Raw genomic sequence first — 18,137 nt, 5'->3', positions numbered from 1 at the left:
CATATGAATAAAAACGGACTTATTCACAAACCACTGAGGCAATCTACATACTAAAGATAGGCGTGGAATAGTCTTTCTAAAGCCTATGCAAGGATGTGATTAGTTAAAAATGGCTTTTCCCAATGATAGAGCCCCTTTAAACAGGCAGTGTGATCCGCAGACAGCATATTATAGGGCAGGAGTAGCTGAGCAGATGGATATATAGGTTTGTGTGAAAATATTCATTATAAGTTGTATTTTATTTGATTTAAGCCTATTAGACTTAGGAGTCCAGTGGGCGGTCCTAATCAGTGATTGACAGATATCATTATAGGCTCACTCATACAGAGAAGGCTGTCAATCACTGATTAGGACCGCCCACTGGACTCCATAATTAGTTATACTGAATCTTTACCTACAAACTTATATGTCAATCTGCTTGGCTCCTCCTGCCCTATAACATGCTGCCTGCAGATGGGACAGCATTTCCAATGTGACAGGCTCCTTTTAATCTTTCTCTGAATCTAAATCACAAGCTGCCAAATAAATGCTGTAGGTCTGAGTTGGCCGATACAGCAGTGTTGGCATGACGGATATCACCATGTGGATATCTAAAGGAGCAGAACTTATAGAGCTGGCACAGTGCACAAATGTATAGATAGCTGGTGACAAATTCTACTGTGCCATACGTTCATGGCATAAACTCCTATAGTTCAGATCAGCTGGAATAATCCCAGAACTTTTACTTGCTTATATTTTATATGAAATCAGGCAGAAAGTGTTTTAACTCTTTGTCGCTGGGATTTATGTGGACAACTCCTCCGATGTTAGAACTGGATCATTTGAGACTGTTGTATCTGAAGGAGGATCTAAGGCAGGGGTGGGCAATTAATTTTCCCATGGGGCCACATGAGAAATTGTAACGGTTCTAGAGGGCCATGTGCGTTGTGGCAAATTTAGCTCCACCCACTTCTCCGCTGACTCTGCCCATTCTCAATCATTTTTCTATGTGTCCCACAAAGTAAAATCCTCCTGCAGTCACCCTAACATTATACTCCCCCCCTCCACATTATAACGTTTCCCTCCAAATGTCCCACAGTTTTAAGTCCCTCTCCTGGTGCCCCAGTATAATCTAGCAGAAACTAGAGGGGGCATTAAACTGGTGGCAACTAGAGGCAGACATATCCCCTCCAGCTACCCCCCATGGTTTAATATCCTCCTCCAGTTTCCCCAGTTTAATGTCACCCTACATCTGCCCCTAGTTCCCCCCTCTTGCTCACACATGCTGTCTCTTCTCTCTTTATCATTCAGCATCCCCCATTGCCGGCAGCTTGCATCAAGCACACAGTCCCGTGTGGCTCCGCCCACTAACGAGTCATAGCCTATCCTGGTGATAGGCTGTGATGACATCATCACAGGTTCTTGAAAAAACTTCCACTAGCTATGCGGCCCCGGACAGAAGCAGTCAGAGGGCCGGATGTGGCCCGCGGGCCGCACATTGCCCAGGTCTGATCTAAGGCAACAATATGGCCCATAAAACAAGTCATACTTGGGACTACAGTGGGCTTTCTATGTGTCCATCTCCTCAAATGAAGGTTTACAGGGGTTGTCTGGTAGACAACAGGGACAGGTAAGAATATATATATATATATATATATATATATATATTTTTTTCACCTTTCCCAGCCTCAGATTAAAAAAAATGGTTATCCTGGACAATCCCTTTAAATTATCAGGTCAGCTAATTTTGACAATTTCATCTCTGCTACATCTCTCACTCTCATTCATGAAAGAAGACCCTTCACCACCTCTAGTTCTTTGCATCTTTTAATGTCCTGTATTCCATCGATTCCGGCAGGATTGGATTTTTATTTTGTACTGTCAAGTGGGTGGTCTTTGGCCAAGGAGTGCTCTGACACTGCTCACCTCTGACTCGCCCCTTTGTGTTCCACCCACTTGACAGTACAGACACTTATTGGCATATCAGGCATCAAAACTAAATGCACTGATTTCTCAGGAATGGTGAGGGCTAGAGATTCTAGGCCCGGTTCACATCTGCGTTTGTGTTTCCGTTCGAAAGTCCGCTTGGGGACTTTCTTAAATAGAAACCTATACACATTAAAAAGCAGTTACCTAAGGAAACCCACAGACCCCATAATGGGGTCCATGGGGTTTCCGTTTGGTTTCCATATGAAACATATGAAGAGAAAAGTTCTGCTTGCAGAAGTAATAGAATATAACGATTAGAATTATTGACATTTCAATAACTCTACTAGGCTTTAGGGAAATTGAAATTTTCACCCCTGCCCATCCGGGCACCATCACGCCCCATTACTGGAAGGTAGGTTTGGTTTTAGGTGGTAACAAACTGTGCAAGTTCACCGGGACACTGTTTCCTCTCCCCCAAGGATTACTCCATGAGAAGCAATGTTACAGTGATACATCACAACATTCACTGCCCCAAACCACCTGAGACATTACCATTTGCTCCTTAACTTTTTATGTCTTCACTATTAGGGCAGCATATTATATAGAGTATTATTTGGATAGTGAATAGCAACTTCATTTGGGCATTTAGTGGTACTTTTGTCTGGGAAATATATACCAAGTAGAGATGAGCGAACAGTGTTCTATCAAACACATGTTCGATCGGATATCAGGGTGTTCGCCATGTTCGAATCGAATCGAACACCGCGTGGTAAAGTGCGCCAAAATTCGATTCCCCTCCCACCTTCCCTGGCGCCTTTTTTGCACCAATAACAGCGCAGGAGAGGTGGGACAGGAACTACGACACCGGGGGCATTGAAAAAAATTGGAAAAAGTCATTGGCTGCCGAAATCAGGTGACCTCCATTTTAGACGAATAGTGGATTTCAAATCCGGGTCATATGAGAATGTGAACTTTGTGACTATGAGACAGGGATAGCTGTACAGGCAGGGATAGCTAGGGATAACCTTTATTTAGGGGGGAATGTTATTAAAAATAACTTTTTGGGGCTCTATCGGGTGTGTAATTGTGATTTTTGTGAGATAAACTTTTTCCCATAGGGATGCATTGGCCAGCGCTGATTGGCCGAATTCTGTACTTTGGCCAATCAGCGCTGGCTCTGCTGGAGGAGGCGGAGTCTAAGGTCGGACCTGAATGGAGACTGGTGTGGAGCGATCTTAGACTCCGCCTCCTCCAGCAGAGCAAGCGCTGATTGGCCGAATTCCGTACTCTGGCCAATCAGCGCTGGCCAGTGCATTCTATTGGCGTGATGAAGCAGTGCTGAATGTGTGTGTTTAGCTCAACTACTCCACCGGCGTAGTTGAGCTAAACACACACATTCAGCACTGCTTCATCACGCCAATAGAATGCATTGGCCAGTGCTGATTGAAGCAGAGCTGAATCTGTGTGCTTAGCTCAACTACTCCACCGGCGTAGTTGAGCTAAACACACACATTCAGCACTGCTTCATCCTGCAAATACAATGCATTAGCCAGTGCTGATTGGCCAGAGTACGGAATTCGGCCAATCAGCGCTGGCTCTGCTGGAGGAGGCGGAGTCTAAGATTGCTCCACACCAGTCTCCATTCTGGTCCAACCTTAGACTCCGCCTCCTCCAGCCGAGCCAGCACTGATTGGCCGAATTCCGTACTCTGGCCAATCAGCACTGGCTAATGCATTGTATTGGCGTGATGAAGCAGTGCTGAATGTGTGTGTTTAGCTCAACTACACCGGTGGAGTAGTTGAGCTAAGCACACAGATTCAGCTCTGCTTCAATCAGCGCTGGCCAATGCATTCTATTAGCTTGATGAAGCAGAGTGTGCACAAGGGTTCAAGCGCACCATCAACTCTGATGTAGCAGAGCCAAGTGTGCACAAGGGTTCAAGTGCACCCTTGGCTCTGATGTAGCAGAGCCGAGGGTGCACAAGGGTTCAAGTGCACCCTCGGCTCTGCTACATCAGAGCCAGGGGGGGTGCGAATGAACCCTTGTGCAGCCTCGGCTCTGCTACATCAGAGCCGAGGGTGCGCTTGAACCCTTGTGCACACTCTGCTTCATCAAGCTAATAGAATGCATTGGCCAGCGCTGATTGAAGCAGAGCTGAATCTGTGTGCTTAGCTCAACTACTCCACCGGTGTAGTTGAGCTAAACACACACATTCAGCACTGCTTCATCACGCCAATAGAATGCATTGGCCAGCACTGATTGGCCAGAGTACGGAATTCGGCCAATCAGCGCTGGCTCTGCTGGAGGAGGCGGAGTCTAAGGTCGGACCAGAATGGAGACTGGTGTGGAGCGATCTTAGACTCCGCCTCCTCCAGCAGAGCCAGCGCTGATTGGTCGAGTTCCTACTCTGGCCAATCAGCACTGGCCAATGCATTCCTATGGGGAAAAGTTAGCTTGCGAAAATCGCAAACTGACAGGGATTTCCATGAAATAAAGTGACTTTTATGCCCCCAGACATGCTTCCCCTGCTGTCCCAGTGTCATTCCAGGGTGTTGGTATCATTTCCTGGGGTGTCATAGTGTACTTGGTGACCCTCCAGACACGGATTTGGGTTTCCCCCTTAACGAGTATCTGTTCCCCATAGACTATAATGGGGTTCGAAACCCATTCGAACACTCGAACAGTGAGCGGCTGTTTGAATCGAATTTCGAACCTCGAACATTTTAGTGTTCGCTCATCTCTAATACCAAGGTCATATAGACATTATATGATACTGTAGCATTATATATTCAATATGATGGTCTACACTAGTGCATGACGGTATTATTTAGTCATTATACAACAGTACTATCTGTGCACTAATTGGTACAATGATGTGGGAAATGGCTGAGTTATGTGAGCACTATATGGAAGTACAGTATGATATTTTCAATAAACATGTATAATAGTATAGTGCTAGATACTGTATAGCGGTATTAGTTAGTTATTATATGGTCGTTTTATTTAGGCACTGTGGTTGCTGAGTAGTACTGTGGTGCAGGAAATATATCAATTCGTTTTGTTAGCACTTTATAATAGTATTACATATTTGATATTGTATATACTCGAGTATAAGCCGACCCGAATATAAGCTGAGGCCTCTAATTTTACCACAAAAAACTGGGAAAACTTATTGACTCGAGTATAAGCCGAGGGGGGGAAATGCAGCAGCTACTGGAAAATTTCAAAAATTAAAATGGTCGGAGTTTTTGGGTGCAGTAGTTGCTGGGGAGGGGAGGGGGTGTTTTGGTTGTGTCTGCCCCTTCCCTGAGCTTGAGGACTGGGTTTTTTTTCCCCCACTTGGAATTCAGCCTGGCTGACTATAGGGGATCTGCAGTGCTCCTATTAACCTCTTCCCGACAGAACAGGAGCACTGCAGATCCCCTATATTCAGTAGACACAGGGATACCTAATGTGTTTGTGTGTGACAGTCATTTTCTACTTTTGTATCTATTCTAGGGAAAGGAGGGATTTACAACTTTTATATTTTTACTTTTTTTTAAGCTTCTTTTTTTTCCCCCACTATTTTATGGGAGATTCTATACATTGATATTGCGGCTGGTCATAGACCCCCCCCCTCCTAAAAAGAAATAAAAATAAATAAATTCTTTTTTTTTCTTTTTTTTTTTTGCTGACTCGAGTATAAGCCGAGGGGGGCTTTTTCAACACAAAACGAGTGCTGAAAAATTCGGCTTATACTCGAGTATACATTCAATTCGATGGCATAGAATACTGAAGGAAGGTATTATTTATTCATTGTATGGCAGCATTATTTGTGCACTGATTGGTACAGTTATATGGCAAGCAGCTTAGCTATGTGGGCACTGTATGGAAGTGCAGTATTATATTTTCAATAAATATATATTCAATATGATAGTATAGTATTTGACATTGTATGAATGTGTTAGTTATTGCATGGCGCTGTTATTTTGCATTGAGCAGTACTATTTTTTTTTTTTATATATATATTTATTTTTTATGTAGATTATGAGCCCCACATAGGGCTCACAATGTACATATTTCCCTATCAGTATGTCTTTTTTGGAATATGGGATGGAAATCCATGCAAACACAGGAGAACATACAAACTCCTTGCAGATGTTTTTTTTGTCCTTGGCGGGATTTGAACACCAGGACTCCAGCGCTGCAAGGCTGCAGTGCTAACCACTGTGTGGCCCCGAGCATTGCTATTGTGCAGGAATGATGTGACTTCGTTTTGCAATATATGGCAATATTATATATTAATATTATAATCGGGAACACCTCGGCCCAACCTATTTATTATAACTCAAGCAAGTTTCCAATTCCTATCTGGGGTAGATCTCCATTATGGTGTGTTCCTGATGTATGAAGGGGCTGAAACCGCTTCATAAATCAGACGTGGTCTGGGCCTATTAAGACTGGCGTGTCTTATGCCAGTCTTAATAAATCTGCCCCACTGTCTCCGTAATGAGAACTGGAATCTGATTGGTTCCAATGGTTACCTTCTATTTCCCTTCACCCTGGAATTGCTAAAACTTCTTCATTCTTGCCCGTAGAAACCAATCCAATAATTTTTAAAAAATTTCAACCTCTCCGCAATCGGATTGGTCGCTACGAGCAGCCGGGACCCTTTTCGCCAGCAGTTCTGTAATGCACGAGGGCCGCGGTGAGTAATGGCCGTCCGCCCGCTGTTTGTTTAATGGAAAGCAAATATTTATAAATTAAACAGTTTGTTGCTCGGCTGAAAAATGAAAGTTGCGCATTTGGTCAGGGAGGCGATGTTATATTACTACAAGAGAAGGAAAATCAATCACTCTTAAAGATGGGGAAAGAAATCAGCTTTGTTATTACCTTGGTGAACATGGGTTTCCCATGCTGAGTGACCATGGTACATTGATCACAGTCCACGGTGATGGATGAGTTGTGGTATGATTCTTTGGAGTGCTTGAGAATGTAATAGAGATCAGTGACACCCCCTTCAAACACTGTGCTAAAGTATCGAGGAATAAGAGTCCTTCCAATTGCTAAGGAGGTAAAAGACAGAAAAAAAAAAGTAATGAGATTTAGAAACCAAGATCCACTCTGCCGGCTATAAACTAAATAGAAGAATATTGTATATCCTCAACATGAAATTGCAATAGATAACATTGAATATTGGCAGTGGTCATGTACTTGTACAGTATCATTATTGTATAATAGTCACTCAGATTCACGGAAATCACACAATGCAGCAGATCATTGCAAACTAACTAAAAAAAAACCTAAAAAAAAAAAATTAAAAAATTGCATGGTAGGTAACACATTTAATGAAGACATAACGCTGAGAAGAATCTATATGCGCTAACATAATAAATAGTCCAGGCAGATGAGTCATTCAGAACTGGAGAAAAACAGGCTGATGACATCACGGAAGCTTTATCTGATATATTAATTATGGAAAAGAATTTTCAACATCTTAAAGGGATATTACAATCTCCAGGATCATTTAAAGTCAGCTAACTGAAGGTTTTTCCCAATACATTGCATTATCTATCTGACTCCGTTTGACATAGACAGCTGAATAGGTGTCATTAGAGTTTATAGCTTGTTTCTAAGTTTCAGACCACCTCTGCTATCTAGCAGCAGTGGCCGGGCTGGTGACACCAGTCTTTATTAACTCGTGTCAAAATCCGGACCACAAAACGCCATCTGAACTTACCCTAAGGGGGCATTCACACGGAGTAAAGTGGAGCTGATTATGGCGCAGTAACTCGTAGCTAGGGTTGAGCCGATATTGACTTTTCAGGATCGATTTTGAAATCCGATTTCCGATCATTTTTCATTCGAACCCAATTCCGATCCCAATGCAAGTCAATGGGATTTTTTTACTAATCGGAGATTGGATTTTAAAAACAATCCTATTCCCTACACAGCATGGAATCTAAGAATTAAGCGCTTTAATTGTTAGAATCCACACTGTGCAGTGATTTTTTTAATCACTAAGTAGCCAGAGGATTTTTTTTTAAATCCTCTGGCTACTTAGTCCCCCCTGGTGTCCACTTACCTGCAGAGATGGCTGCTCCAGTGCCCGGTGTTCTCGTTCTTCTTCGCCTCGCTGCCCCCGCTTCCCAGGTTAGGAGAGTGTGGACGGGTTAGGAGAGTGTGGGCGGGTACTGGGAGGGGAGATGTCACGTCTCCCTGCCCTGTACCCACCCACACTCTCCTAAGCCACAAGCCCTGCCTTCTTCCTAGCTCTTTAACACTAACCTGGGAGGCGGGGGCAGCGAGGCGAAGAAGACCAAGAACACCAGGCACCGGACCAGCCATCCCTGCAGGTAAGTAGCTACTACAGATGTTAGCTAGTCTCCCATTAGAATAAATGGACGCAGCCGGCGTGCAGGGGGTTAAGGCTGTGTGCCGGCTGCTTCCATTCATTCCTATGGAACTGCAGCGGAGCCTTCACACTGAGTATACACTCCGCTTAGAATGAGTGGAGCGTATACTCAGTGTGAAGGCTAACATTGTTAGCTTTTTCCACAATGCTTGGCCAGTAGCAAAGCATTGTGGGAAATAATCACCGATCTCGATCCCACCTAAAAAGATCGTGTTCGGAATTCCGATCGCGATCGTGAAATTTTCTTGATCGCCAATTGGAATCCGATCTTTTCCGAACACGATCGCTCAACCCTAGTCATGTCACTTTTTTTTTTCACTAGCTGAAAAAAATCAGCTAGAGGAAAAAAAATTTGCTACTGACTCCCATTGAAATGAACCTCCTGTTTGAGGCAGATTCCACCTCAAAATCAGTCTGCAAAACAACTCCATGGGAACATAGGGTTATTTTACATGGTGAATTTTGCAGCAGGATCTGCCGTACCAAATCCACTGAGGAAATCTCCAGCTAGTGGCAGAAAGGTTTCCTACTTCCATTCATTTAAATGGAGGATTTGGGTGGAATTTGAGCAGGAAGTTGTTTTTTTTTAATTTTACAGCTAGCAAAAAATGAAGAATCCCATGAAATGAATGTAATTCTCAATTTTTGCATGGGATTCAGTGAACACCATCTTAGATGGGAAAACCCCTTTAACAGCAGTTGACAATTTGGAGGAAATATTTGGGTGAAAATATTCCTCAAGTCATACATAATGGGTTTCTACTGTCCATTTGCAGTGAGCTTCGAACAGACAGCAGGTCATTTTAGGAGACCGATACACCCAGAATATTTCTAGCGCATCCCATGCCCGCTTTGCAATAAAAACTGCACTGTGGACATGCTGCAATCTCCAAAACAGGCGTAGTTTTGGAAATACCAGCTTGTCAATCATACTTACAGAAACTCCGGCGGTTTTCCCATAGGTGTCATTGAAACAGTTCGCAGAGGAAACGTTCTACTTCTATGATACCTATAGGGAAACCGCCGGCATTGACATTCTGTGATTTCCAAAACTAAACGGTTTTCAAAACTGTAGCATTTTTGCTGTGCATATGTTTCTGCAATGTGTGGATGGAATTCGCTGGGATCCGATCCACTTTGCAAGGACTGTAAGACGCCATGGTTTATGCCACATGGGGGCACAGCCTTATATTTTGTGTACAAGATGCAAGTCTTACTGGCACTACAATAGATAGGTATCATCTGCCTATGGAAAAGATGGTGCCACTTTAATAATATATACAATAGTACTAGGTGATGTATACTATTACACTACTGTATGATATAGAATGGCATTAAAAATTCCAGCATTTCCCTGCACCAAGTCCAGCAAAGTCCAATTAACTGAAAAGTAATTACATCATCTGAAATTAAAACAAGCTCCGTAGGAGACTTCTGAAGAAGAAATTTATAATTATAATTTTCAAATTTAGTTACATCACATGAATATATATATACTTCCCAGCTTCCCTGGGCAGAGCTAACCAGTTACATGACTTGGCCTCATGTCAGCTCTCATTTATATAGCTGTTCACGTCAGCTGACACTCACCAGACGTGAAGCGGGCTCAGCGCCGCACCTCCCATGAGGCGACCTGAAGTGAGCGCTTCAGGCGGCACTATGCCAGGACCTCAGGAAGGGCGGCATTTTTGCTAACCTAAGCCAGTCCAGGACAAGCTGTCCTGGACTGGCTTAGCACGGAGCCGTGGTTTGGGGAGGCCACTGGAGCAGCGCTGCTCCAGCAGCCTCCCCTCACGCTCAGGCAGAGCGCAGGCAGTCTCCGGGCCTGCTCTCTACCAGCGAACGGTGCTAAGCCCCGCCCCTTTAAGACACCACACCCCCTCTGCTAAGCCACACCCCCGCTCTGCCCCCTCCCCCGGCAGGGGGGGCTGCTTTCTGTACTTTGCCTCGGGCGGCGAATGGAGCAGGTTCACCCCTGAGCGGGCTCAGCACTTGAGCCTGTTCCATATTCCATAATATGGTGTCATTGTTTGCTAAGAAGTTTAAGGGGATGCTCTAGTAAGGGCACTGATCTCTTATCCTTAGATAAGTGTCCGATCACTGGGTGCCCCAGCGATCAGGAGAACTGGGAACCAAACCCCCCCCATACCTCCATCTTGTGAATGGGGCCCCAATAGTCTTGCATGACCAACTCTCTATACATTGCTATGTGGCGGCTGGCACTGTATTCTATGGCACATGGCAAGAAATGGAGCGGCAGTCACATAAGCGCACTCATTTACACCACATCCACATTACAAGTCACTTTCATAAATGTTGCATTAGGTGAAAAAACAATAGAAAAATGGTCCATGTGAGATTGTACATTAGGCGCTAACAAAAATGTATGACCTCCTATTCATAGAGGAAATACTGTGTGCATTAGAGGAACAGGGAGGACAGTGCTCTGGAGAGGAGCACATAACTACAATAAAGCTGTCAGCATCGTAATTCTTCCCGCAGCGGTTTAGACAGAAAGTTCACAGAGGTTTTCTCTGCGAGGTTTCCGCTGCAGGCAAATCGCGATATTTACGCCACGTGGGACCCTGGCCTTGCATACCGTATTTTTCGGACTATAAGACGCAGTTTTTTTCCTCCAAATATGGGAGGAAAATAGAGGTGCGTCTTATAGTCCGAATGCAGCTGTGGAAATACGGTGCGTCTGTGTCCCGTCCCTATCCCATCTGTGTGAAGCAGAGAATGGCTACAGATAGAGGGTACAGGCGGTGCAGGCAAGTTAGAAGAAACCCTTGTTTATCATGCCCCTTCCTAACATCTGTGAGGACCACGAGGCAAGTTCATGAGTAGATAGATACTACTGTACATTGAGTTGTCTATCTACTAGACAAGTCAATGTACAGTAATATCTATCTACTCGTGAACTTCACTCAACTTACCTGCTCAGAAGTGCTGCCGCTGCCCTCTGCTGGTCCGATCCTCTGTCCTTCATGTGGCTTCAGAGCGCCCTGCGCCCCGCCTCCCTAGACTAGTATTATAGAGAAGGCGGGGCTTAGAAGAGTGTGGGCAGGTACTGGGAGGGGAGACGTGAGCACCAAGCCCCACCTACTCCCTGCATCTCTGCAATACTAGTCTAGGGAGGCGGGGGGGGGCGCATGTGAAGACATGTGAAGGACAGAGGACCGGACCAGACCAAGAAGAACTGGGAGCTGCAGCTGTGCAGGTAAGCGGACACCGGTGTGGGGGAGATATTATATTATTATGTTATTAAATATTTTACACATTTTTACAAATTTTTTTGCTTCAAAATTTTTTTCCCCTATTTTCCTCCTCTAAAACCTTGCGTCTTATGGTCTGGTGCATCTTATAGTCCGGAAAATATGGTAGTTTGCAGGTACAATAACCTTTACTTGCTATATCGGTGAAAACTAGTAATGTTAATGCAATTAATCTTAGCGTTATTATAAAAATGTATAGTGTCTAGAGTTAAAACTAGTGTTAGAATAATAATATTTAATATAAGACTAATAGGAAATAAGGCTAAAATAATAATAGATAAATCATTTAATTCTCAAAGATGAAACCCAATGTGTTCTAAGGAGCCAATCTGCAAGAATAAACACAACTGTATTTGCATAGAGCTTTTTCCTTTTGAGTTTGAGTTCTGTCACCACCAACTCATGTTCCCCTCAGCTGCTCTCCTGTATATCTAATTGTAGACTAGACGTTACATATCCAATTGTTGCAATCTTCATATTATCATTAAACTGTTAAATCATTACAAAAATCTATGAAAATCCACATTTATCATCGGGATAATAGGGCGCCCAGTGGGCCCCTGATGGTTTTGTTTTTTTTTTAATAGACCATTACCTGCTGGATATAGATGAGCGAACACTAAAGTGTTCGAGGTTCGAAATCCGATTTGAACAGCCGCACACTGTTCGACTGTTCGAACGGATTTCAAACCCCATTATAGTCTATGGGGAGAAATGCTCGTTTCAGGGGTAGGCAACATTCGATAAAATCATACTTACCAAGTCAAAGAGTGATGGTCGGGCTGGATTCTGCTTGAAGTCTTCTCCCAGCGCAGGGTCCCCGCGTCTTCTTCCGGGTGGAATTCACTCTGCCTAGGCATCCGGCCTAGGCAGAGCCGACTGCGCATGCGCGTGTATGCAGTCGGCTCTGCCTAGGCCGGATGCCTAGGCAGAGTCAATTCCACCCGGAAGAAGACGCGGGGACGCAGCACGGAGAAGACTTCGGAAAGGTAGGAGAAGAACCAGCGTTGATTGGTAATGTAGCATTACCTGCTGGATAGAGATGAAAAAATCTAGAAAGAAACCAGCGTTGATTGGCAGAATGTATAGCATTCTGCCAATCAACGCTGGTTCTGCATCGAACATTAAACTTCGAACAGCTAGTAGTGTTCGATTGAGAACGAATGTTTCGAATACCGTAGTATTTGATCGAACACCTACTCGATCCAACACTACTCGCTCATCTCTACTCCTGGAGTACCCCAAGCAGGTAAAGGTCCCTATTTACCTACTAATCCCTGCTCCTGCTCGCGACCGCTTATGATTCCCATTCTGCGGAGGTGGCTGTGAGCAGGAACGGGGATCGGTAAGTGAAGCCATGGGCCCACGAACCCCACAAACACTGCCATCATTATACATGGGGGTCTTTTCAGACCCCAAAGTATAACGATCAGAGGACCAGGGCAGGTGAGAGAACATAAAAACAGTGTTACTTACTAGAGATGAGTGAACACTAAAATGTCCAAGGTTCGAAATCCGATTCGAACAGCCGCACACTGTTCAACTGGATTTCGAACCCCATTATAGTCTATGTGATGACCTCCCAGATGTCATGTTGGCTGGGCCTGCATCATTATGCGTTGAGACGCAGGCCAGGCTCATGTGACATCTGTACCGATATTGAAGATGGCCGGGCCAGGGAAAGATAAGATAAAATAAGATAATCCTTTAATAGTTCCATCATGGGGAAATTCAGTGTGTTACAGCAACAGTAATATATTACAAGAAAGAACACATACAAGCTCATGGCAGATAGAAAATATACTAGGAGTCATAGCAACTAAGAAGAAAAAGAAGACTTCAGGATCATTTAGTTCTCTGTGCAGAGTGATCTTCGCTTAGCCTCATGTTGGTTGTAAAGCCTGACCGCGGTTTGGGAGGAAGCACATCTGATAGCTCCTTGTCACACTTGCAGTGAAGCAGTCGGTCACTGACAGTACAGCCAAGTGCTATCACAGTCTCATACATGGGGTTGGAGTTGTTCTCCAGCATGAAGCTCACTACAGACAGTATCTTTCTGTCACCCACCACCTGTACTGGGTCCAGGGGGCTCCCCAGGACAGAGCCGGACCTTCTAACCAGACTGTCAAGTCTATTTCTGTCCCTGGCTGGTATGCTACTCCCCCTGCAGGCCACTTCGAAGAAGATGGCTGTTGCTACCACAGACTTGACTCAAAAGCAGTAATAAATCAGCCCCAGTGTTTCCTATATGATTCTATGGGGACCAGATGAAAGCTCGAATAGAGTTGAATTGTAAACGTAATTTCTTATTCCTAGAGCAAACATTGTGTGCATCAGGACAGTGCTCTGGAGTAGAGCACATAACTTTACAATGAAGCTGTCAATAAGTTATTCATTAACAATACACCATACACAGGCTCAATTTCAAATGGGGCAAAAGCAATTTTTTACTAGAGTGCTTCCTTAAGGTCAAAATATACCTAAAATATTATTTTATGGAAATAAGTTTAGAATAATTTATAGGGGCAATACGTTTTTCTGATAGAGAGCCTCCAATTCTCACCGTCCAGTTAAGTGAACCAACCCTGTCTGCCCATGCCTGTGAATAGAGGAAACTGGGTAGGGATATAGACGAGATCTAATGAAATCAACAATAAATCATCTCAAGCATGTGTGAAAATATAGTAACAGTGGTAGGCTGAGGAGGGGCAAGTAGAATGTAAACTAGTAGGTTTGTAGACACGGTGACCGGTGACCACAATGCAGCTCCACCGTATCTGTAACATGGCAGACAATACTAACAACTTCCTGTTAATAAAATTAGAGGAGATCTTTAGAACTGATGGCTGGGCTTTAAAGGGAAAGACTCCATTAAGTGTCTATGAATGAGGGTCTCTTTGCACTGATTTTTTTTTTTTTTTTTTTAATATGTTTTTAGTTTACCTTGTCTTATGTTAGTTCTGGCAGTCTGCTCACTAGAAGTGTTAAAATATCAGGTTTTTAAGTTTCTTAATGCACTGCCACTACATAGCAGTAAAACCGAGAGTGCAGGTAGTAAAGACTGGGATATACAGTTTTTAAATGAAAAACAGGGCTGAGTAAAAACCTTAGTGTACCACGGTTTAATTTGCATGTTAATATATCAATAAAGTTTTATGCCAGAGAGCAGATCTTGCAATAACGGAGGAATTTGATGGGTTCTAGTGAATAAAAGCGTGCTCAGTTAATCCTCGCGATTGAAAGTGCCAAAGCAAGTCAGGATTTCAGGAGAAAAATAATTTTGTTTGAATTTACGGACAATTTAAATGGATCTGGAAGTCATGTTCATTAATTTACTAGATTAAAGTACACACAATGCCAATAGTTCTGCTGCTTTCTGGTGGCTTTACCAAGTTTTATGTGCCCTACTGCAACTTTAATTAAAAAAAAATCATCAGAATTTCAGCTTCAAGGCACATACCTACTGCATACCTATACGACTATACAGAGTGTTCTTATAACCTTCATCCTATAGGGAATCTATCACCCACCTAAAATTCTATATTGTTTTTGGGGGTATTAGTGGTAAAGTCATATTACTTTTGATTTCGTTTTATGCAGCCTGTAATAGAAGTGCCCTTTTGCAATGCATTGCATTAGTGATCATACCTTCTGGGGTTGAAGACCTCTAGGGGGGGTCTAGGAAGTCCAATATGAAAAACAAAAACAAACCCCCCCCCCCAAAAAAAAATAAAAAATATAAAAAAATAAATAAATAAATAAAAATTTAAATCACTTCCCTTTCAATATGTAGAAAAGTACATAAAAAAGTAAAACACATACACATCAAGTATCCCTGTGTCTAAAAATGCCCGGTCTACAAACCTATAGTAACATTTTTCCCATACGATGAACACTGTAGCAGGATATAAAAAATAAAATAAAATTGCTGTTTTGTTTTTTTTTTTGTTTTTTTTTCATCTCCCATAAAATACTGGCTAAAAAGTAATCAAAGCAATAGACATTCTCCAAAATGATAAAGCTAAAAAGTACATTTGACCCCTGAAAAAAATTCCTTACACATTCCTATACATGGAATGATAGAAAATGTCAGTCCCAAGAATTTTTTTTATTTTTTTTTTGCAAAGTCTTGGATTGCTTTAAAATGTGAAAAAACCCCTATATAAATTTGGTATCCCCAGAATCATACCGACTCATAGAATACAAGTGACCTATCATTTTGGCTGCACAGTGAACGCCGCAAAAACAAAGCCAGTAAGAAAGTCGCGTAAATGCAGTTTTTCTCCAATTTCACCCTGAATTTTTTCCAGCTTCCTAGAACTTCATAAGGATTTTTAAATGGTACCCTTATAACATATAATTTGTCCTGCAAAGAATAAGCCCCAATAAGCCCCGTGCAGCTGCTGATACTGGGAGACGGCTGTAACTTCAGCCGGAGCTCCCAGAGAGATGGCAGGAAAGGTTTATTCCCTTCCCTGCCTTCTCAATCACTGTATATATAGTGCTCAATGAGTGTTGTATACACGGCTATGGGCGCTGCCATGATGCAGCCGCCCTCTGACCCGGTGGTCACGTGATCCGCCAGGCTCAGCGTCATACAAGAGCTGCTGGGTCCTACAGGATCCAGATCAGCTCTGTAAGTGTAAAGAACAGTGTGCAGGAGGCTGGATTCCTCTTGCAACTGAGGCTAAATGTGCCAGCCCCAGTTATAGGGAAAATCAGCCTCCAGTATATAAAAAAAGTGATCAGATGTCTCCAAAGGTCTCTTATGACCTTATGGGGGCACAATCTGAAAAATAAAATAAAATAAAAAAAAAAAGTTAAAAAAAATAAATAAATAAAAATAAATAAATAGATAAAATAATACTCTAATAAAACGCCGTTATTAAAGGTTATAGCCCCACCCCCGACAACACCATACAAAATAAAAATTACCGTAATGGAGAGGAAAAACTATTTTATAAAGTTTTTCAGTGACACTTTGTGTTATTAAATAAAAAAAATAAAAATAAAGTGAAAACCAGACACAATTTCCCTCCTATTATGTTTATGTTTTAAGGGATATAAAAAAAAATTAAAATACATTTGAAAATAAAAGCAACATAAAAATAAAGCCCTGAAAAAAACCGCAAAAATTAGTTGAATGAGACATACGAGAAAAAGGTTACCGCCCTCAACACTGCACATTAAAAAAAAACTGAAAATGTGTCTGGTCCTGGAGCACAAATTGGCCCGGTACTGAAGTGGTTAATATTATCATTATTACTGTTATTACGATAGCACCTTGATTATTATTAGGGCTTACTTATACGTTGTAAGTGGCTTTTTGTGTTGTTGTTTTTTGTTTTTTTGTTGTTGCAGCAAATGATATGATATCGTATCAATCACAATTCTCTTTATTGGGCCTGTCTTATACAAGTATGGACCGAATACAATGTAAGGGACAAGAACACTAAGACAAGGAAGAGTAGAGACATGTGAGTGGAGATTGCACGCTCTCTTCATTTGCATATATATTTGCATTAACCCACCAGGCTATTAATTTCTTTTTATGCGTTCTAATGTTTTACAGCACCAGTGAACTGGAGAGCAGGAACCGCAACGCGAGGATTGTATTTATTTTGGCGCCATAAAATCCACCATTGATTTAGACACCTGCGTGATGATCAAACTGCGGCCGTTCATGCTGAAATAATCCCATTGTCCAGCAGAAATTTCTGCAAAGGATATTATTCTATGTAAAAAAAAAAAAACACACGTCTTACATTCTATACATGTATTATACCTGTGACCAGACAATAGTCATTGACTAAAGGTGGAAGATTGGAATATCATTCCATGTATAGATGGAGTAGAGGTGTGTAGTCCATAACTTGATAAATGGAGATAAATATGGAGCATATAAGAGTATTCCAGATCTCCAACCGCTTCGCAGAATATGATTGGTGGATAGCCAATATCTTTTGACACCAAAAGCTCTAGTGCTGGATGGAACTGGACGCAGCTCTGCTCCTACTCCAGTAATGAAAGTGTCTACCAGATAGCTATGGCACCAAGGAACTGTCGCCCTGCACCTATTACTTGATTGGGAGTAGAGTTGTTTCTGGGTTTGTCCGGCACCATAGCTTCCATCTCCCAAAGTTAGCCATATCAGTTGATAGGTGTGAGGTCCAGGAGTTGGACAATCACTGATCAGATACATTTTGTCAATCGTTTATGACTCACAAAAGCTCGACTCAACACGTAAAGCAAACTCTTTTTCTTTCACATTTGGACATTTCTGACTCAAGTCAGGATATCTTGTGCCAAGAATAAAGGATAATGACACATCTTTACATGTCTAGAGCATGCTTTTTGAAGTGACCCCTCTACCCTAGCTGACGAAGAGGTGGCCCAAATGGACAAATCCTCTCCATTTGCATAAAGTAGTCATTCTATAACCATAGTCATATTTTTGGTCACTGGGGAAGCCATTATACTGTGTGTGTGTGTGTGTGTGTGTGGGGGGGGCACTGAGGGGGCTATTATACTGTGTGTGTGTGTGTAGGCACTGAGGGAGC

The 18,137-nt window shown here is 42.7% G+C and overlaps 1 protein-coding gene across 3 annotated transcripts in view; it reads right to left on the bottom strand.

The window, feature by feature from the left end:
* The window catches only part of LDB2 (LIM domain binding 2), a 306,202-nt gene that overhangs the window by 95,729 nt on the left and 192,336 nt on the right, over window positions 1–18,137 (bottom strand). For all 3 annotated transcript variants that reach the window (XM_075261646.1, XM_075261655.1, XM_075261663.1), the window contains exon 3: window positions 6,781–6,953. In XM_075261646.1, the coding sequence (XP_075117747.1) occupies window positions 6,781–6,953 (173 nt within the window). The remainder of the gene's footprint in view (window positions 1–6,780; window positions 6,954–18,137) is intronic.

The sequence above is a fragment of the Leptodactylus fuscus genome, chromosome 1 (assembly GCF_031893055.1).
Source record: "Leptodactylus fuscus isolate aLepFus1 chromosome 1, aLepFus1.hap2, whole genome shotgun sequence".
NCBI classification, from domain to species: Eukaryota; Metazoa; Chordata; class Amphibia; order Anura; family Leptodactylidae; genus Leptodactylus; species Leptodactylus fuscus.
This window is presented reverse-complemented; position numbering and strand designations above follow the sequence as displayed.